The sequence below is a fragment of the Camponotus vicinus genome, unplaced genomic scaffold (genome assembly GCF_025532165.1).
Source record: "Camponotus vicinus isolate PSW18456_S1 unplaced genomic scaffold, iyCamVici1.0 SCAF_13, whole genome shotgun sequence".
Taxonomy (NCBI): Eukaryota; Metazoa; Arthropoda; class Insecta; order Hymenoptera; family Formicidae; genus Camponotus; species Camponotus vicinus.
This window is the reverse complement of record NW_028141949.1, coordinates 1,094,202-1,117,251: the sequence shown is the minus strand read 5'-3', so window position 1 is coordinate 1,117,251 and position 23,050 is coordinate 1,094,202. Positions and strand designations below refer to the sequence as shown.

The 23,050-nt window shown below is 28.6% G+C and overlaps 1 protein-coding gene across 2 annotated transcripts; it reads left to right on the top strand.

Annotated features, from left to right (window-relative positions):
• The first annotated feature begins 200 nt into the window (after positions 1-200).
• Positions 201-6,457, top strand: LOC145963728 (tubulin alpha-1 chain). Of its 2 annotated transcripts, none has more exons than XM_083085889.1 (9): positions 201-328; positions 3,424-3,646; positions 3,768-3,872; positions 4,077-4,273; positions 4,487-4,579; positions 4,951-5,136; positions 5,276-5,524; positions 5,640-5,803; positions 6,115-6,457. In XM_083085889.1, the coding sequence occupies exons 1-9, from the start codon at positions 326-328 to the stop codon at positions 6,239-6,241; spliced, it is 1,347 nt and encodes a 448-aa protein (XP_082942015.1). In that variant the 5' UTR covers positions 201-325; the 3' UTR covers positions 6,242-6,457. The 2 variants fall into 2 exon arrangements, with proteins under 2 accessions (XP_082942015.1, XP_082942014.1); XM_083085888.1 differs by lacking the exon at positions 201-328 and adding an exon at positions 2,549-2,839.
• The last annotated feature ends 16,593 nt before the right edge of the window (positions 6,458-23,050 follow it).

Genomic DNA, 23,050 nt, shown 5'->3' with positions numbered 1-23,050 from the left:
TATAAAAATACGTTTTTTCATATCTTTAAATTGGAGCGAAGTTTAAAGAAGAGCTTTCTTATGTATATATACTATTTCCAAGAAGTCTATACTATAGAATATAATAATGCACTTTGCGGATGTGCATATGTACATATACAATTGTCGCGAGTACTGTAGTAGTATAAGTTGATCCGCGTTGCCTATGAACTCCGATGCGAATATCATATATAGTATATAGCACTATTAAATGGCGATGCAGAGTGATCGTACTATCCGCGAAGTCAGACAGTGATCGAATCGTCACGCGCTCCGACACGTTACAGAGTATACGCAATCAAAAAAAATGGTGAGTGCCACGTTTTCTTATTGTATTTTGCATTTTAATATTGACACTATTTTTCAATTATAATAATTATCATAAAAATATACACACTTATATTTTAATAAAAAGATGTTTCGTTTAATTTAATTTCGTAGTCGGAATACACATTTTAGAAAAAGAATATTATTCTAAAATTTTCATTTTTTACAAAGAACATTTGATAGGATTAATACAATTGCATTAAGACTCCCTATATATTTCATTCTATTATATAGTTTCTATTTATATCTCTTTGAAATGAAGTCCTTTCTCTACATAAAAAAAATTACATGTAGTGAGAAATTATAATTACAAAAAAATTACATGTAAAAATTACATGTATTATAATTAAAAAAAATTACATGTAGTGAGAAATTATAATTATATTTTCAAAATTTCTGCTATTTCTAAGTTATTTTCTATCATAATTTATATTATTAATTACAAATTGCATCAATATTGCAATTAACGTAATTTTTTACCGATTTGTTTACACATTTCGATGTATACATTTGTAAACATTCTAATATAGAAATTGCATATGTTTGTACGATAATATTGTTCTTGATAAAACGCATATTCGTCTATGCGTTAGACAAAGTACATATCTGGGAAAATATGTCGTGTGTATCATTTTAAATCGATATATACATACTTTTAAATAGCTCATAAAATCAATTAAAAGCTTTTTCAAGTAATTTAAATAAGTGCAAAAGAAATTTGAGGAAGAGTAATTAATAAATAAATAGAAAAATTTGCATAAAAAAAGAACAATAATCGATGAAATCATTTATCTTATTAAATTAACAAATGTTAAAATTAATATTCTTTTTAATACGATTTTTTTCCGTTTGCTTATAATTTATATTAAAGAAGAGTACAGAAAGCTAAATGATGTGATGCGCAACATTTTCAAGAATGCATTTATAATTAATAAATTTTTTGAATATTAATGAAAATAAAATCAATCTTTTATCTTTTAATAGTTACTTTAGTTAATATTTTAAGTAAATTTCTTTCTATATAATTTTTTGTGCTTATTATTTCTAGTTTAAATAATGTGCTTGAAATACATATATGCACTATATATTTTCAAAGCTACACGCGAAACTTAAATTATGTATGAAATATTGATTCGCATTATAAATGTCAATCGACGCTTTAATTTTATATTAATAAAATTACTCTTTCTCCTCCTTTTTATTCTTTTTACAAAATAATTTTTTTAGATTATTTGATCCATTCAAAAGCAAAATGAAATATATAAATTACAAACGAGCATAAGAGACCGAATACACAATTCACTTGCCTATTTAAAATTTGTTTCTAAAAGTGTTTTAATTTTTTAAGGATATTAAAATATATATTTGCAAATATATATTTAAGAATTTTGTGCTTATATATGGATTGTCAAATATTTTTTCGGGCCAATATTCTCTCGAAACTCATATCATAGATCACATTCAATGATCATTTTATAAAAGAATGATAAATCTCATGTGAAATCATTTTCTGGAAGAATCGGACATGCACTTCGATGTTTGATTAAGCTGCTATGGTTACAGTATGTCAACCTGTAAAAAATCGATTTTTACCATGCAGATATAGGATGTATAATATCGCAAGAGACAATACACTTGTCCACATGCTTCTGCAAGTCAGGAAGTAGGCCGGCTATAGACATGATAGATGCTCACTTTTAGGACACATTTAAATTAATGATAGAAGATACGTCACAGGCCAAGGTGGGCATTTTTCTACTAGACATTGTTGACAGATAATGTCGCTGCTTTAGTCGACGACGTCTTGGCCATCGGTAATCATCCTTTGTCGAACATAGTTTCTTGCGATCACTCTCGCTAAGTTCGGTCGACAGATTTCGTTTAATCAAAGTATTGATCGATTGGTTGGCTATTCATAATCGATATCTTACTCTGAGATGATTTGTGTGAAAATAATATAATTATTTGAATATTTATTAGGAAGATATTTGTTATTTCAATTTTTGATTAAATAATAAGAAAAAAATAAATAGGATTAGATATGTAAAGGTATATAATTAAAAACGAAATTCATCAATTACAGAGTTTTTAAGAACTTTATTATACACACAAAATAAGTTTTTTTATAATTCTCTTTCTAAATTATTTATCTTTTGTAGAATAGTTATTTATCTTTTGTAATATCGAAAATATTTGTGATATTATATTCGGAAAATGAATTAAAAAAAAAATCATTTATAAATATCATTTATATACAGTAATAAAAAAGCGTTAAAAAATTTAGATTAATATATAATTTTTAAAAAAGATCATGGATCAGAATTATATTAAGGGAGTACACGTATAAAGAAATAATTAAGTTAAAGTGAATGAATTAACTTTTGCGTAACTTGATATTATTATATGTGTTTTTGTGAGATATATAATTTTCTGTGAGTGTCTGCATCAGTGTTTGTTCTAATATAAAAAAATTTTTTGAAACATGGCAAAAAAGGTAATTAATAAAAGATCTTATAAACGCTTGATATTTGACATTTAATAATCATGTATGTGCGCATTATAGTATCTTTCTTTTTATGAAACTACAAACTTATAGTCTGCCGTGAATTTTTTAACGCTACTTGAAGTAATAATCATATCTAATATGGCGTGGTAGAATGAGTAACATAGTTTATACACGATAATGGAACAGTTTCGTCTTTAATTTGTAACGTATCTATAAGATTGTTATGGATCAGTAAATATTTACGGCAAATAATGATGCTATTTTTGAAAATAGTAGCTAATTACAATGGTTTTTCAATTATCTGAATGAATTACTTCCATTATTTGTTATCTTTCATTCTTTATTAAAAGATAAAAAAGCAAAAGAATGTATTATTTTATTGCTTATATTTTTCGAAAAGTGAATATTTTACATAAAAAGATAAAGAACTGAAGCGTCAGAATAAAAGAAAACTTTCTAATTGTAAATAATTCTTTCGATCTTGGATTGAAGCCCGAACATTTTTATTGCGTATTTATATAAATATATAATTTACACGCAGAAGATAAATATATTTATCTATTTGTTGGCAGCGGGAATGTATATCCATTCATATAGGGCAGGCGGGCGTGCAAATGGGAAACGCCTGTTGGGAACTTTATTGTTTGGAGCATGGTATCCATCCAGATGGACAAATGCCCAGCGACACTACTGTAAGTCATGGAGATGATTCTTTTAACGCATTCTTTTCCGAAACAAGCTCCGGAAAATATGTTCCACGGGCGGTTTTGGTCGATCTTGAACCAACAGTAGTAGGCAAGTGTTTTCCTTTCTTGATTGTTGTTTAATTTCTATGATTTTTTTTTAATGCTACGCTCGCATTGCGCATTAAGGGTTGATAGAGATTTAAAATGAAATAATTATTTTCTTTAATTAGACGAAGTTCGTTCGGGTACTTACAAGCAATTGTTCCATCCCGAACAAATGATTACTGGCAAGGAGGATGCGGCTAATAATTATGCTAGGGGTCACTATACGATAGGTATTCGAATATATACTTCCCGTTATAATCATATACATCTATATAACATCTAATAACGCAAAAATTAATTACAACGATACATCGGGATACACGATTTATCGGGATTTAAAAACAATCCAATTTTTTCTAATACATATGTATATTAAAATCTTATGCACAGATTTTTCACATATAGAAAAAATTAATTGTTCTCGCAATTTTCAGGAAAAGAGATCATAGACATTACTTTAGATAGAATACGCAGACTGACAGAGCAATGCAAGGGTTTGCAAGGTTTTTTGATCTTCCATTCGTTTGGGGGTGGCACGGGATCTGGATTCTCGAGTTTGCTTATGGAACAATTGTCCGCCGATTATCCAAAGAAAAGTAAACTGACATTTAGCATTTATCCAGCGCCACAGGTAATATTATTCTCATTAAAAAATATCCCAATTTTTTAAATTAAAAATTCAGATTTCTTTTAGAGATATTCAAATATAAGTAATCTGCATACATTTTTCTATTTGTAATATATTTATTGGACATTATCTATCGAATAAAAAGAATTTTGTTCTCTATTACGAAATTTATTTGTTTGTAATTTTTTAATATTCATCTTGCTATCTTTTTTGTAGGTATCGACTGCAGTAGTGGAACCTTATAATGCAATTCTTTATACTCATCCAACATTAGAGCATAGCGAGGTGGCTTTTATTGTAGATAATCAGGTTTGTATATATATATATATATATATATATATATATATATATATATATATATATCATTGCAATTCAAAATTAAATTAAATTAAATTAAATATCTTCATAAATTAAGTGTCTGTTTTACACATCTATATAGAGCTTAATGAAGCTTAGGTCGTTTTAAAATCTATTACAATTCAATTATTTATGAACCGATTATAAAATAACAGTAATTTCTCTTTGGATTTTATCAGAAAAAGTTTGCATATTTTGTTTCAAATATGTTATATGTAAAATAAAGTTTATTACGAGCTTTCATCTACATATATCTGCTGATATATTAGATAATATTATAATAAAGTTATTTGTCTCTTTCTATAATCGCGTGTTATCCGTAGGCCATTTACGAATTATGCAGAAGGAATTTGAACATCGATCGGCCGACCTATACGAATCTAAATCGACTGATTGGACAAATGGTCTCATCTATTACTGCTAGTTTACGATTCGACGGGGCATTGAATGTCGATCTCACCGAATTCCAGACAAATTTAGTGCCTTATCCACGTATTCATTTCCCACTCGTAAGTTTGAACGCCTAATTTTCACATATATACATTTATAATAACTGTTTAAAACTCCAACAGCTTTGATTACTTGATTGATAAAGCTGTTAATTATAAGCTCTTAATTATATCCTAATTATCGAGATTTTCATCGCAGGCCACTTATGCTCCTGTTCTGTCAGCGGAAAAGGCCGGACATGAAACATTGACCGTCGCAGAGATAACAAACTCTTGTTTCGAACCAAATCATCAAATGGTGAATTGCGATCCGCGTATGGGAAAGTACATGGCGGTGTGTTTGCTGTACAGAGGCGATGTGGTGCCCAAGGACGTTAACGCGGCGATCGCGATGATAAAACGGCAGAAACACGTGCAATTCGTCGAGTGGTGCCCAACGGGATTCAAGGTAAGAGATTAGACGTAAGGAAGTTTAAAACAAGGAAGTTTAAAAGTAGGGAGAAAAATTTAAAAATTAAAATTAAAAAATTGCAATTAAATTATAATCATCAAATTGATAACAGGTGGGAATAAATTATCAACCGCCTACTGTTGTACCGGGTGGCGATCTCGCACGAGTAGAAAGGGCTGTATGTTGTCTCTGCAACACAACGGCTATCGTAGATGCATGGGCTCGACTCGATCATAAATTCGATCTTATGTACGCCAAACGAGCTTTCGTTCATTGGTAAGGAGAAGAGACTAAAATTCAAATCTAAATTTTCTATATAAATATTAATTGCGCTTCTGCTTGAAATGATTCGAGTTATTTAGATATAGCATTCTCCTTTTGTCATTTTCCCTTCGATGTATTTAAAATGCTTTTAACATTTTAATTTTTATATATTAAATCTTCTCAATATATATATATATATATATATCGATTATTTGTTCTTGCAAATGTTAGAAAAATTTCATTTTAATATAACGCGAACAAACCATTTTTTTATCCAATCTTACAACTTACTGAGAAACGAATGCGTAATAAATTATTGGCAGGTTCGTCGGGGAAGGTATGGAGGAAGGTGAATTTTCGGAAGCCAGGGAAGATCTAGCTGCCTTAGAACTCGATTATCGTGAAGTGCAAGAAGACGCTGTCAACACTGAGGAAGAGGAAGAATATTAAACTCATCCTATTACACTATATACTGATTTAATACTATAATAATGTATGTTGTAATGTTTTAAAATTGAAATCTTTAGTTTATCTTATTCTATCACTTTATCGGCCATATGTTTTGAGTGTATATACATATAATATACATACATATACAAAAAAGATTATATCCATATAAATAAATTATTTGTACATTCTTTTATCTGATATATCTTTCTAAATGTTCATTTTTGTAAACTGATTATTATATATCACACATTTCTCTTTGAACAGAAAGAAGTCTGAGGGCGGTCGTGCCTCCGATTTAGATAGAACTGTAGTGTCCCAATACAAATGCTATAATTAAACGAATGCAAGACGCTTCAAAATCATATTAAACTCAATGTTTTTAAATAATTTTCAATTAGATACAAATTATAAATTTAAATTTAAATTTAAAAATTTTAATTTTTTATTTAATTTTAATATTTATAATATTTAGAAATAAATTAGAATATTACTTATATTATACTTTACTTTTAATGATAAATCGTTAGAAATTTATTTAATATAAATAAGCATTTTGTGTTACAAAACACTCATGTTGCCGACAATTCGTGTTCGAGATATTTTCATTTAACAAATATATACGCAGAATACATTAAAGTGTATAGAAGTATTTTAGATTATATAGATTTTAATTATATGATTATTTATTAAACACTTCATGTATCACGGAATTCACTCTATTATTTCCGCTACATAGCGTTTGATGGACTAATCAGGAAAAATCTTATATTTGGAAATGAAAAGCATCAAGCGGAACATATCTTTTATTTTCAATAGATTATGTGATTTCGTCGGAAATATACCGACACTTCGCACATCTTACCGATTATTGATATATTGTTAACGAGCTTGACGGAAAACCATTAGAAATATGTTTTTCAGTAAAAATGGTCAATTTTACGTTTTTTGCAAATATTAAAAAAATTATTAATTTAGAAGGGGAGCAATTGTAGATTCGGACGGAGCAATTAAGGAGCAATCGTTTGAGCTATAGTTTATTAAAAAATATGCACTTCCAGCGCTAACTTATTTCCGGTCGCTTTTAGGTGATCCCTGGAAGCGATACTCCCTCTGTGGACATTAAAAACGTGAACATGAACTACAAAGCCAATGTCCACGAATGTTCTCAGAGAGTAACATATATGTCTCTCTGATAATATAAATAATATAAATAAAAATATAAATAATTTAATTAATAATAATTTATTATATTCTAAAAATATTAGTATGCTATTTATTATATTATAAAAATATTAGTATGTTCTCTCTTTCCACGCTATTATTTATTTATGTGTGTTCTTTTTCTTCTCAACATTATTTATTTATTTTTTATTTATTTATTTATTTATTTATTTATTTAGCTCGCTCTAAGTCAGTCTTCTAAAATGCAAAACTAAATATTATAGAATTTGACTTTGAAAATAAAATAATCGAATAAATTCAAATAATTAGCATAAGGAAAGGTTCCGTGATAAGTTATTTAATAAATAATCAATTTTAATTAATTAATGAAAATACTTCTATGATTTAATATTCTGCGTTAGCGTATATTTTATAATATATAAAATATTTCGGCAACGAATTATCGATAACACGGTGTTCGACTTTGGCAATACAAAAAATAAACAGTAGCGCGCTATGTTAAAGCTTTAATATTAGAATTAACTATATTTCGACCAATGTTTTAATTTTCTCAATCCTTGTTATTAAACAATATACAATTTAATCGAAAATCGATTAAATGATAGAAATCCAAAATATTAAATAATTACTTCGATCGTTGCGATTTCTACGGACAATAATTATTATTATAATATTTAGAGTCACAAATATATTTCATCCGTGTTACTTTATCGTTCTACTTGACAATCTAAATGTAATTTGGATTGTGAGAGAACACGAAGTAAATCAATCAAATTATAGATGTAAATAATTAGCATGATGAAAGGATAAATTGTTTAATAAATAATCAATTTTAATCAATAAATTAAAATACTTCATTAATTTAATATTCCGCGTTAATGTACATTTTATAATATATAAAATATTTTGGCAACGAATTATTGATAACACGGTGTTCGACTTTGGCAATATAAAATATAAACAGTAGCGCGCTATGTTTCGGCTTTGTCATTATTCGCACGGTGACTCGAGTAATAAGGTAGTGGTGAGAAACATTTCGTATTGTATTGTAATTTTTTTACTAAACACGATTACGATTAGTATGGAAACATAATTTGCTTTAAATATTAATATAAATTAATTAATTAAAAATTAATTCACGACATGAAACTGTATCGCAACTATAAATCTTTATCGAATCGCAATCATTCATTACCGTGATTAAAAATTGAAACAAAATACGTATACATAAAAGGGAATAAGAGACTTAATTATGTTATGAACTTTCGATCATTGATGCTTATTATATTTCATTAACAATAGAATTAATTATATTTCGACCAATACCTTAAATTTTAACAATCCTTGTTAATTAAACAATGTACAATCGAGAATCGATTAAATGATAGGAATCCAAAATGTTAAATAATTGCTTCGATCGTTGCGATCTTTACAAGGACAATAATTATTATTTCAATACCTAGAGTCACAAATATATTTCATCCGTGTTACTTTATCGTTCTACTTGAAAATCTAAAAATAATTTGGATTATGAGAGAATACAAAGTAAAACAATCGAATTATAGGTGCAAATAAATTGCATAACGAAAGGCTCCGTGATAAATTGTTAAAAAATAATCAATTTAAATCAATAAATTAAAATACTTCTATAATTTAATATTCCGCGGGCGAATATTTTATATTACAGAAAATATTTCGGCAACAAGAGAATTATCAATAACACCGTGTTCGACCTTGATAAACAGTATCGCGCTATTGTTAATACGTTACACGGCTTTATTATCATTCGCACAGTAACCTCGAGCAATAAAGTAGTGACGTTTCATATATTATTAAATTCTTCCTTTACATAGTCGATTCTGGCGATATAAACAGTACCGCGGTAATGTTCTTGACTTACGATCATTCGCTCAGTGGCTCTTGAGCAGTGAAGTAGTGATGTGAGACGTTTCATATATTATCAAATTCTTTCTCTAAACACAATTGTAAGTGCAACGAGGAACTTTTCGTGAATAAGTGTAAGTGCAACGAGGATTAAAGTGACACGAAAAAAGAGCGAAGGAAGCAAAAGAAAAAAGGAGGTTTTGGAAGTGGATGGATCAATAAGATATGATGTAAGTCATTAATATAAATTATTTATCACATTCATTATTTATTATATTGTTGCGTCCCCGCGTCTCGTCCCGCTGAATGTATTCGTCACCCATTGAATTCTTTCGAAGAAGATCGTTTTCGCGCGCGTTGTCAAGATATTGTTATAAACAACGACTGTCAGAGAGTCTAAGCCCAGCTGTCAAGTTGTGCGGACGCGCGTCTATTTGTGATCCGTTTTACGATTATTCTGAATTCTTGTATGTTACTCGCGATTTATTAAAATTCTTGTGCACCTTAAATCGCGTTATTATTTACGAGTGCACGAGCGTCAGCGTATGCTATGTATTTTGCTATGTATTTATTGTTCGATATATATCGCGTTCGATATATACCGCGTTCCGCGGACGCAACAATATATAAATCATTTATCAATAATATATATATTCAAAATATACATATTTTTCGTTTCGTTTTATTTCTTTGATTGTGATTTAATAGTGATTTTAAATTGTAACATATATAATACATATACTTATAAAAAATATTCCATTTTATTTTAAAATAATTAAAACATTTATAAAATTTTTTATTAATTAATATTTTCAGATACTTTTATGTTTTATAAAACATTTCAAATTAATATATTTATTTAAATATTTCATATATAAAAAAATAGAAATTTTTTTATTTATCATATTTTTAAAAGTTTATACCTCTGAAATATAAATTATTTTGTAATTACGCAGTTTATAATATTAAAATATATCTATTTAAAAGTAAAAATGTAAAAATTAATTGTGCGCAATAATTAGGTTTAAAATCAATTATTTTGAACATTGCTTTGTATAATAGATGTTCTCTTATCCTTTATATTTTTATTTATCGTTTATTTATCGTTTATATTTGCGAATTTAAATTTATGTACTATATTACAAAATAAATGTCAAATTATGTATTATATTATATCTAAAATTATATATAATATAACCCTCCCATGGGGTACACCTTGTCGCGGTGGGAGGGCTTAGTACTTGGATGGTGCCTTGAGGTTTATCTTAAATTTTTCTATTTATGATAAATCTTAAGGTGCCTGAATGGGAAGCTAAGTACCCTTTCGCGTCGTCGGTGCCGTCAACGTGCCGTGGACGGCAAGCGCTTCGTTACCGCGTTTTCGCGTTGTAGTATTCTCGCGTCGCGTTTTCGCGGAACTTTTGGACTTTTCATATAAAATCCCAATTTCATTTATTGTCACGAGTCTCTACTTCCGATGCCAACTAACTGGGATGTTTCGCGATATAAAAATATCGCTCGTGAGTGCGGGAGTGCCGTTGAAAGTATCGCGCGTCAACAACATGAGAGGAGGAGGAGGCCTAGGAGAGGCATCAGGCACCTTTGAAGCAACTCTATGGTAAATAAATTATCGCTTATATATAATTATTTATTAATTGCGTACGCGCGATTTAAATTAAGTAATTAATCGCGTAATTTGATGTTTTATGTACCTGACTTAATCAAGAGAAAAAGAGAGAAATTTTTACATAAAAACTGTAATTTAAAAGTTTCTACGTAATAGCTTTTAATAGAATTATTAAATTATTACTTATTAGTAGAATTTTTTTCAGAATTTATAAAATTGTTTATCTGCTTATTATTTATGTGCGTCGGATATAAAATTAAATGCATATAATAATAATTTTTTGACCGTGACTACAATTTGAATTTTCTTTGTATGTTACAGACCAACAAACTATTGTGAGAGGAGGAGGAGGCCTGGGAGAGGCATCTTGCATCGGCGAAGCAACCTGATGGTGAATATTTATTATTTGTATATCAATTCTTATAAATCGTACGCACAATAATTCGTTCTTATAATTTAAAGGAATTAAAGAGAAAATTAGAGAGAGAAAGATTTTTATAAAAATCATATATAAAAATTTCTATTTAAAAAGTAATTTTAAAATTTATAAAATCTTCCCACGTGTTTATATTTTACACACTTATTATTTTACACACCGGATATGAAATTCCGCACAATAATAATTTTTTGAAATATTGATTGTATTTTGAGCTTTGTTATAAATGAATTTTATATTTGTATGTTACAGACAACGTAGCTTCGATAATGACAACTCCGCTGTGGCACATCAATGCTCCGGTAAGTGATAAAAACTTTTATTTAATTTTAAAGTAACGGATTCATAGAGATTGTAGATAAATCCGTTGCCTTAAAATGGATGAGCTAGAATAGATTAAATTAAATAACTTTTAATAAATTCGTTCGAAATATATTGCATCCATTGCGAAAATATATTGCAGTATTTTAATTATAAAGAAAAAAGATAGAGAAAAGATTATTTTTGTATAGATTTTACCTAATTTATTAAGAATAAAGAACACTAAAAATTGTATCAATTACATCTAATGCTAATTTATTCGCTTATAACGCGCATTTATCTTATTCACTTATCTTACTCTAATTTCTTATTAGCTCATCCATTACAACATTTGTTGTAAATATTGTTTTTAAACTTAATGTAAAGCCAAATGATTAATTAATGAAATAACTTGTAATGTGATAAATGTAATATGATAAATGTTATACACATATTAATTTTATATTTTATTATAAATTATTCATTTCTATAAAAATTTATTAATTACATATATTATTATAATATCAATCAATTTTTATTGGTAAATCTGCATAGAGACTTTTATATTATAAGAATTTTATATATTATACCAGGCTGCTAACAGCTGAAGCCAGAATAACCATTTACATTTGGGCAGGATATACATATACAGATTAGATTAATATACATATTATGTCGTACTGTCAATTTTTGCCGGCATTTATTAAAATAAATATAAACTTTTACGAGATAGTGATTAAAGTGAACATAAGTAGTTACAAAATATTAAAATATAGTATTTAAATAAATATAAGCAATAACCAGCAATTATTAAAATAAATATACAATCGATACGCATATAAATTACAATTGCATCTTTCGAGAGCGATAGTTATGTTATGTTAAATTCTGTGATACCCGGTAAAAATTCTGTCCAGTTATAAATGGTTGCCTTTGTTTTACATTTTATCATATGAGATATGGCCGTGTTAGCAGTCTAATATAATATAGAGAAATTTGTAATTTGGCTTTATTTTAGTTTAAAAAATTAAATAGAATTTATTTTTAAAAATGCTAAAAAAATGAAAATATTTAAATTATTAATTTAAATTATTAAAATTATTTTCAGGAATAGTAAAAGAAATTGCAAAATTATAAATGTTTAAGAAGATTGTAAATTGCGTAAATACATTCTTATGTAAATTACACGAAAAATTATCCAAAGTATACGTATAGTGATTATATAATAGTAATTCATTAAATTAACATATTTATTTTTATAGTATATATTCTTTAAATATTCATAAAAGAGTAACTATTTATATTTTCATATCAAAGAGTCATTAATAAATTCGGAAAATTTTTATATAAAATGTAAAAATTCGATGCTAAATTAATGATTAAATATAAGCGATATAAAATTTGACGAACGCCTTTGTTATAGAATCATTATAGAACGTTATAGAATCGTGAGTCAATTATTATAAATTTTATGATATGCTTTCCGTTAGATTTATCTATTTATGAATTCCATATCGCGCGGAGCTGAATATTCTTAAAATAAATTATTAAATTATGATTGTGAAAATACCGTGTTCTTTCCGTGTTCTTTCCGTGTTCTTTCCGTATTATTTCCGCATTCTTTCCGCGTTCTTTTCGCGTTCTTTTCGCGTCCTTATAAAAGATTATCGTTTTAACAAAAGAATTTTATCGCTGTCCCTCTCATCAGATAATATTCCTAAATATTGCTAATTAAATATAAAGAAATATCGAATAAGAGTGTGAAGATTCGATGTGATAAGTCAACGATTAAATATTAGCTTCACAAAATTAAACGATCACCTTCGATATTATAGAATCGCGAGTTAATTATTATGAATTTAATAATTAGTTTTTTCAGTTATATTTACAAATTTCGTATCGGAAAATATTCATAAATAAATTAATAAATTACAGTTGCGAAAACACCATGTTTTTCCCGCGTTCTTTTTGGCGTTCTTAGACGAGATTGTCGTTTTAATAAAAGAGTTACATTGCGTCATCGACTTCCCATCGTCGGTGCCGTCAACGTGTCGCGGACGGCGGCATTTCGTTACCGCATTTCCGCGTTGTAGTATTCTCGCGTCGTCGCGTTTTCGCGCTTCCGCGTTGGACTTTTCGTATAAAAATCCCAATTTCCTTATTGTCACGAGTCTCTACTTCCGATGCCAACTAACTGGGATGTTTCGAGTTTGCACACGTTGCTATGCAACGTACACTCTTGCTTCGTGCTTCGTCAAGTGATTCGGCCCGAATTAGTTAGAACTCGATCGATTGCTCGGAATGGTCGTCAATGGGTCCCTTCTCTTTGCTCGTCTACAGCCACACGCACTGCGTGTGTTAACCCTGTCGAGGAGTCGAGTGGATTCCCCTAGGCACGATTTTCGCTCGGTAAAAGGGGTTGCCTCCCCATTTTCTAAATTGCTGAATGTAAGCATTTAAAAAATGTGGGTATCCTCTTCTTTTGCCGTCTACTAGCCTGGTGTAGCATATAGCAACCGCGGGAGGCATAATATGTCCGGGCGGAGCACCTGAAATCGTGCTTAGCGGGTCCAGGTTCGATACGAGATAGGATATATGCACGAAAAAGAGTTGGTGAACTTCATTTTCCTCTATTTCCGTCAATCGTTTCGTCTTCTTTCCGGTTTGGGCTTAGTCCTTGCTCGTTGTATCGTTGCAATCCCGACCGGTTGGCTCGAAGTTGATTCTGATAAGTGAAATGGGATTTTCGCTCGTACCGAAACCGGGAGTGCCGTCTAATGTATAGGTATACATATTAAGTATGTACATCGCGCGATCAAATATAAAATTTTTAATACAAGTTCTTATACAAATTATCGTTTTAACAAAAGATTTTTATCGCTGTCCCTCTCGTCAGATAATATTCCTAAATATTGCTAATTAAATATACAGAATTATCGAATAAGAGTGTGAAGATTCGATGTGATAAGTCAACGATTAAATATTAGCTTCACAAAATTTAACGATCACCTTCGATATTATAGAATCGCGAGTTAATTATTATGAATTTAATAATTTGTTTTTTCAGTTATATTTATACTTACGAATTTCGTATCGGAAAATATTCATAAATAAATTAATAAATTACGATTGCAAAATCACCGTGTTTTTCCCGCGTTCTTTTCGCATTCTCAGACGAGATTGTCGTTTTAATAAAAGAGTTATCGTTGTTCCTTCCGTTTAATCAACGTTAATAAAAGTTGCGCGGCGTACCGCCGAGGAGTCGAAACGATTTTCATCATGGAGAATTATTTCTCACCGGTTCTTGTGAGATCCATTCGCGACGTCTAGTTCGGTGCCCTGTTAAAAATTGGGAATTTTTATTGTAAGATTGGAACTAATCCCAGGTTTTCCTGGCAATTTCCGAAAGCAATGATTTCGGTAGTAATTCAACGACGATACGCTTCTTCAACGTCGAATTAATTTAAATAATATATATTTAGATGAGAGAAATATATCTTTTCTTTTCTTTGTTAAAAAATGTTCTTCATTATTAGGATTGGTAGGTCATTATTGTCTATATAATGCCAGAAAGATTTAATAGTAGATTAAATATGGATATAGCGTTGTGTATAAATTTTAATTTTTTAAATAATTTCATAATTTAATTAATTTTTATTAATTTTTATGATAAAAATGATTACGAACGAATATATTTTATTAATTATTAATTAATTTGAAAAAATTATTTAAAATACATGCACAAATTATCGAATCCAAAATATTTTTATAATTTTTGTTAATATAATATATTATATATACGCGAAATTATACATGAATGTTACATAAAATGTGCGAATACTTAAAAATTTAGAGACGAATCGAATGGGTACCCTTATATCAGTAAGATATTGATAAAAAGAAAAATAATTATTAATTTAAACGTTACAAGATTAAGAATCTAGATAATTAATCTAGAATTAATTATATATTTAAAATTATTTCATTTATTTTATTTTGAACACTATTCAAATTGAAATTTTTTAAATCTTGCTGTTATCGGGTTCGATTCGTCTCGCGCGCGCAGACGGTACCCCAAATTATGTGTTCGCACATTTAACACAAACTCCAATACTGCATGTATTTTATAAATATAATCGTTCGTAATCACGTTTCAATAACAAACATTATATCCATTTAATTTTCAATAAAGAAATATATTTCTTAGTAATGGAAGGACATGTTTTTTGACGTGAATATCAATTTCGTGAATTGAAAATAATGACGAGGGATAATTGTCTTTGATTTAATACTGAAATCATTGCTATCGGAAATAGTCCGGAAGATCCAGGATTCGTTCCCTCCTACAGTGAAATTCCCGACGTTCAATGGATCACTTAACTTTTCTTCGCAGATTGATCTTGCGAAATCTGATGTAGAAACAAGATGTTAATCATTCTCCATTTTTAAGATCGCTCCTCTTTTTATCGGATATTACCGGTATGTCACTCGCGTATCTGCAATTGAATATTTTGAATATTATCGATTTATTTATTTGTCGCGTTTTATCGCGAATTTTAAATCGCGATTCATCTTATAAATATTCGCAAGTAAATCGGTCGGTGAATTGTATATTCACAAACATTACAGACCTCAAATGATTGTTGCAATATTTTTGATTTTTTATACTAACGTGACAATAATTATATCGCGCTCGTGTCTATTGAGAGCTTCGATCATTATATTTATTCATCGCGTTTTCTCGGGAATTTTAAATCGCGATTTATCTTATAATTTAATCGTTGACTTATACGTCGAAACTTTGTCTTGTCTTTTCACGTCTTTGAATATTGTCTTTTATAGTCTTCGCTAGTAGTGCAAATATTTTTTTTTACTATTTAAGAAGATGACCGATAATTTTATTAATGATTAATCGCAATTATTTAAATTATTATATAAATCTTATTAAACTCTACTAATTCATCAATAGTTAGAGATATAGTTAGATAGTTAAATTATTAGAGAGGGATTTTGATAAAATTATTTGTTCCGTTATTCTCTATTAAACGTGGCGAACAACGCGATTTTTTAATTATATGTTAATTATATTCAAAATTGTAAAGTCTTAAGATTCATTTTATTTTATTTAACTAATCATGCGCGAGATGTATGTATTTTCAATACGTATTTTTCAATCGCGATATTTCTATAAAATAGCGTATTAATCGCAAATAAATTCGCAAATATTACAGACCTTAAATATCTGTCGAAATATCTTTGCACTTGTGCGTGATAGTAATTATATCGCGCGTGTTTATTAGGTGCTCCGATTATATTATTAAAATTGTACATATCGCAATCAAATATTCCGAATATTGTCGATTTATTTATTTGTCGCGTCTTCTCGCGAATTGTAAATTGCGATTTATCTTATAACTTAATATTATCTTATAATTTAATCGTTGACTTATACGTCGAAACTTGGTCTACCTTTCCACGTCTTTGAATATTGTCTTTTATAGTCTGCGCTAATAGTGCAAATATTTTTTTTACTATTTAAGAAGATGATCGATAATTTTATTAATGATTAAAATCGCGATTATTTAAACCATTATATAAATCTTATTAAACTCTACTAATACATCGATAGTTAGAGATATAGTTAGATAGTTAAAGTATTAGAGAGAGACTTTGATAAAATTATTCGTTCCGTTATTCTCTATTAAACCCGTTATTCTCTATTAATTATATCACGCGTGTCTATTAGGGGCTCCGATTATATTATAAAAAGTATACATATCGCAATATACATATCAAATATTCCGAATATTGTCGATTTATTTATTTGTCGCATCTTCTCGCGAATTGTAAATCACGATTTATCTTCTAAAAATTTGTAATAAATTCTATATTCGCAAATATTATAAATCTCAAATGTCTCGAAATATCTTCGCATTTGTTTGATAATAATTATGTCGCGCGCTGTCTATTAACGGTTTCGATTATCATATTACAAAAATTATGCATATCGTAATCAACTATTCCTAATAATCGATTTATTTATTCGTTATCGCTCTCTCGCGAATTTTAAATTGTTATTTATCTTGTACTTTAATCATTGATTTACATCGAAGCTTGATCTATCTTTTCGCATTTTGAATATTAATAATCTACATAAAATGCGCCAGTAATGCAAATACTTTCTTTTACAATCGGAAAAACTATCAATAATTTTATTAATGACCCTTTTGATCACGATTATTTATGTTTAAGCGTTATTTATATAAAACTAATTTCTATTCTTAAATTCTATTATTGTATGTCGATTATTAATAATAAATATCGCGTAATTCATCATCGCTAATCAGCCTTGTTTGGACTATGTAGAAATTTTTAATAAATTTTATATTATACGTATATTTTGGATACTTTTGTAATTCTTTGTAATAATTTAAAATTATTCTTAAAAAGTTAAATTGAATTTATTTTTAAAAATGTTTTAAAAATGAAATTTAAATTATCAAAATTATTTTCAAGAAGATTAAACAAATTGCATAATTATAAATGTTCAAGATATATTTTAGCATGTTATATTTGATTTTCAAAATTAAAAATATATCATATAAATGTGTAAATTAATATATAGTTATAGTATTAAGTCCAAATGTTATCAATATCAAATTATATATGTTATTAAACATTTGAATAAATCGAGAACATTTATTTGATATTGATAACATCATAAATTATTTTTTGTAAATTGTACTTTGTAATTAATAAATTGTGTTTTGTAAATTGTAAATAGTTATAATTGTATATTAATTATAATCTAATATTGATATTTTTAATTATTGACATAGTTGTATAAAATACAATTATAACTATAATTATATTACATGAAATTGTATTTACGATTGTAAATCGTATTGTGTCTATTTACGATGTAAATTGTAAATAGTTATAATTGTATATTAATTATAATCTAATATTGATATTTTTAATTATTGACATGGTTGTATAAAATACAATTATAACTATAATTATATTACATGAAATTATATTTACGATTGTAAATTACACGAAAAATTATCGAAAGTATACGTATAATGATTATACGTATATATTATATGATTATGTATATATATGATTATACGTAAGTATACATATAGTATTAATTCGTTAAATTAACATATTTGTTTCTATAGTATATATTTTTAAAATATTCGTAAAAGAATAACTGTTTATATTTTCATATCAAAGAGTCATTAATAAATTCGGAAAATTTTTATATAAAATGTAGAATCGCGAGTCAATTATTATAAATTTAATGATATGCTTTCCGTTAGATTTATCTATTTATGAATTCCATATCGCGCGGAACTGAATATTCTTAAAATAAATTATTAAATTATGATTGCGAAAATACCGTGTTCTTTCCGCGTTCTCTTCGCGTCACCTTCGCTATTATAGGATCGCGAGTTAATTATTATGAATTTAATAATTTGCTTTTCAGTTATATTTGTATTTACGAATTTCGTATCGGAAAATATTCATAAATAAATTAATAAATTACAGTTGCGAAAACACCATGTTTTTCCCGCGTTCTTTTTGGCGTTCTTAGACGAGATTATCGTTTTAATAAAAGAGTTACATTGCGTCATCGACTTCCCATCGTCGGTGCCGTCAACGTGCCGCGGACGGCAAGCGCTTCGTTACCGCGTTTTCGCGTTGTAGTATTCTCGCGTCGTCGCGTTTTCGCGGAACTTTTGGACTTTTCATATAAAATTCCAATTTCATTTATTGTCACGAGTCTCTTCTTCCGATGCCAACTAACTGGAATGTTTCGAGTTTGCACACGTTGCTATACAACGTACACTCTTGCTTCATGCTTCGTCAAGTGATTCGGCCCGAATTAGTTAGAACTCGATCGATTGCTCGGAATGGTCGTCAATGGGTCCCTTCTCTTTGCTCGTCTACAGCCACACGCACTGCGTGTGTTAACCCTGTCGAGGAGTCGAGTGGATTCCCCTAGGCACAATTTTCGCTCGGTAAAAGGGGTTGCCTCCCCATTTTCTAAATTGCTGAATGTAAGCATTTAAAAAATGTGGGTTTCCTCTTCTTTTGCCGTCTACTAGCCTGGTGTAGCATATAGCAACCGCGAGAGGCATAATATGTCCGGGCGGAGCACCTGAAATCGTGCTTAGCGGGTCCAGGTTCGATACGAGATAGGATATATGCGCGAAAAAGAGTTGGTGAACTTCATTTTCCTCTATTTCCGTCAATCGTTTCGTCTTCTTTCCGGTTTGGGCTTAGTCCTTGCTCGTTGTATCGTTGCAATCCCGACCGGTTGGCTCGAAGTTGATTCTGATAAGTGAAATGGGATTTTCGCTCGTACCGAAACCGGGAGTGCCGTCTAATGTATAGGTATACATATTAAGTATGTACATCGCGCGATCAAATATAAAATTTTTAATACAAGTTCTTATACAAATTATCGTTTTAACAAAAGATTTTTATCGCTGTCCCTCTCGTCAGATAATATACCTAAATATTGCTAATTAAATATACAGAATTATCGAATAAGAGTGTGAAGATTCGATGTGATAAGTCAACGATTAAATATTAGCTTCACAAAATTTAACGATCACCTTCGATATTATAGAATCGCGAGTTAATTATTATGAATTTAATAATTTGTTTTTTCAGTTATATTTATACTTACGAATTTCGTATCGGAAAATATTCATAAATAAATTAATAAATTACGGTTACGAAATCACCGTGTTTTTCCCGCGTTCTTTTCGCATTCTCAGACGAGATTGTCGTTTTAATAAAAGATTTATCGTTGTTCCTTCCGTTAAATAAACGTTAATAAAAGTTGCGTGGCTCGTACCGCCGAGGAGTCGAAACGATTTTCATCATGGAGAATTATTTCTCACCGGTTCTTGTGAGATCCATTCGCGACGTCTAGTTCGGTGCCCTGTTAAAAATTGGGAATTTTTATTGTAAGATTGGAACTAATCCCAGGTTTTCCTGGCAATTTCCGAAAGCAATGATTTCGGTAGTAATTCAACGACGATACGCTTCTTCAACGTCGAATTAATTTAAATAATATATATTTAGATGAGAGAAATATATCTTTTCTTTTCTTTGTTAAAAAATGTTCTTCATTATTAGGATTGGTAGGTCATTATTGTCTATATAATGCCAGAAAGATTTAATAGTAGATTAAATATGGATATAGCGTTGTGTATAAATTTTAATTTTTTAAATAATTTCATAATTTAATTAATTTTTATTAATTTTTATGATAAAAATGATTACGAACGAATATATTTTATTAATTATTAATTAATTTGAAAAAATTATTTAAAATACATGCACAAATTAACGAATCCAAAATATTTTTATAATTTTTGTTAATATAATATATTATATATACGCGAAATTATACATGAATGTTACATAAAATGTGCGAATACTTAAAAATTTAGAGACGAATCGAATGGGTACCCTTATATCAGTAAGATATTGATAAAAAGAAAAAAAAATTATTAATTTAAACGTTACAAGAATAAGAATCTAGATAATTAATCTAGAATTAATTATATATTTAAAATTATTTCATTTATTTTATTTTGAACACTATTCGAATTGAAATTTTTTAAATCTTGCTGTTATCGGGTTCGATTCGTCTCGCGCGCGCAGACGGTACCCCAAATTATGTGTTCGCACAAACTCCAATAATGCATGTATTTTATTATTTATAAATAGAATCGTTCGTAATCACATTTCAATAACACAAAGGTTATATCCATTTAATTTTCAATAAAGAAATATATTTCTTAGTAATGGAAGAACATGTTTTCTGACGTGAATATCAATTTCGTGAATTGAAAATAATGACGAGGGATAATTGTCTTTGATTTAATACTGAAATCATTGCTATCGGGAACAGTCCGGAAGATCCGGGATTCGTTCCCTCCTACAGTGGAATTCCCGACGTTCAATGGATCACTTAACTTTTCTTCGCGGATTGATCTTGCGAAATCTGATGTAGAAACAAGATGTTAATCGTTCTCCATTTTTAAGGTCGCTCTTCTTTTTATCGGATTACCGGTATGTCACTCGCGTATCTGCAATTGAATATTTTGAATATTATCGATTTATTTATCGTCGCGTTTTATCGCGAATTTTAAATCGCGATATATCTTATAAAAATTCGCAGTAATTCGATCGCTGAATTGCATATTCACAAACATTACAGATCTCAAATGATTGTTGCAATATTTTTGATTCTTTATACTAACGTGATAATAATTATATCGCGCTCGTGTCTATTGAGAGCTTCGATTATTATATTATAAAAATTATACGTATCGCGATCAAATATTCCGCATATTATCGACTTATTTATTCGTCGCGTTTTCTCGTGAATTTTAAATCGCGATTTATCTTATAATTTAATCGTTGACTTATACATTGAAGCTTTGTTTATCTTTCCACGTCTTTGAATATTGTTTTTAATAGTTCGTGCAAAATACTGGTAATGCAAATATTTTCTTCTATAATTTAAAAGACGACCGATAACTATATTAATGAAAATCATTCGTTCCGTTATTTTCTAATAAACGTGGCCACAACGCGATTTTTAATTATATTTTAAAGCTTATAGAGCTCATTTCTTCTTATTCAGCTAATCATGCGCGAAATAGGATATGTATTTTATTCTCAATCGTGAAATTCGTATAAAGTCGCGTATATATTAATCGCAAATAAATCGGACAGTGAATTTTATGTTCATAAACAATACGGATCACAAATGTTTGCTAAAATATCTTCGTCTGTCAACATTTGTGTGATAATAATTATATCGCACGCGTGTCTATTGATTCGATTATTATATTATAAAAATTATGCATATCTCGCAATTGAATATTCGATTATTGTCGATTTTATTATTCATCGCGTTTTCTCGCGAATTTTAAATCGCAATTTATTTTGTAATTTAATCTTTGATTTACATCAAAGCTTGTTCTACCTTTACACGTTTTAAATATTTCTTTTCATGGTCTGCACGAAATGCGTCAATAATGCAAATACTTTGTTCTACAATCGAAGAAATGATCAATAATTTTATTAATGACTCTTTTGATCATGATTATTTACGTTTATACGTTATTTATATAAAACTAATTATAAATTCTATTATTCTATGTCGATTATTAATAATAAATATCGCGTAATTAATCATCACTAATCAGTCTTGTCTGGTCTATGTAAAAATTTTTAGTAAATTTTATATTATACGTATACTTTGGACACTTTCGTGTAATAAATTTTATTTTGTATTAAGTTTAAAATTATAGTTTATATTAAATTTGTATTATATTTTGTAATA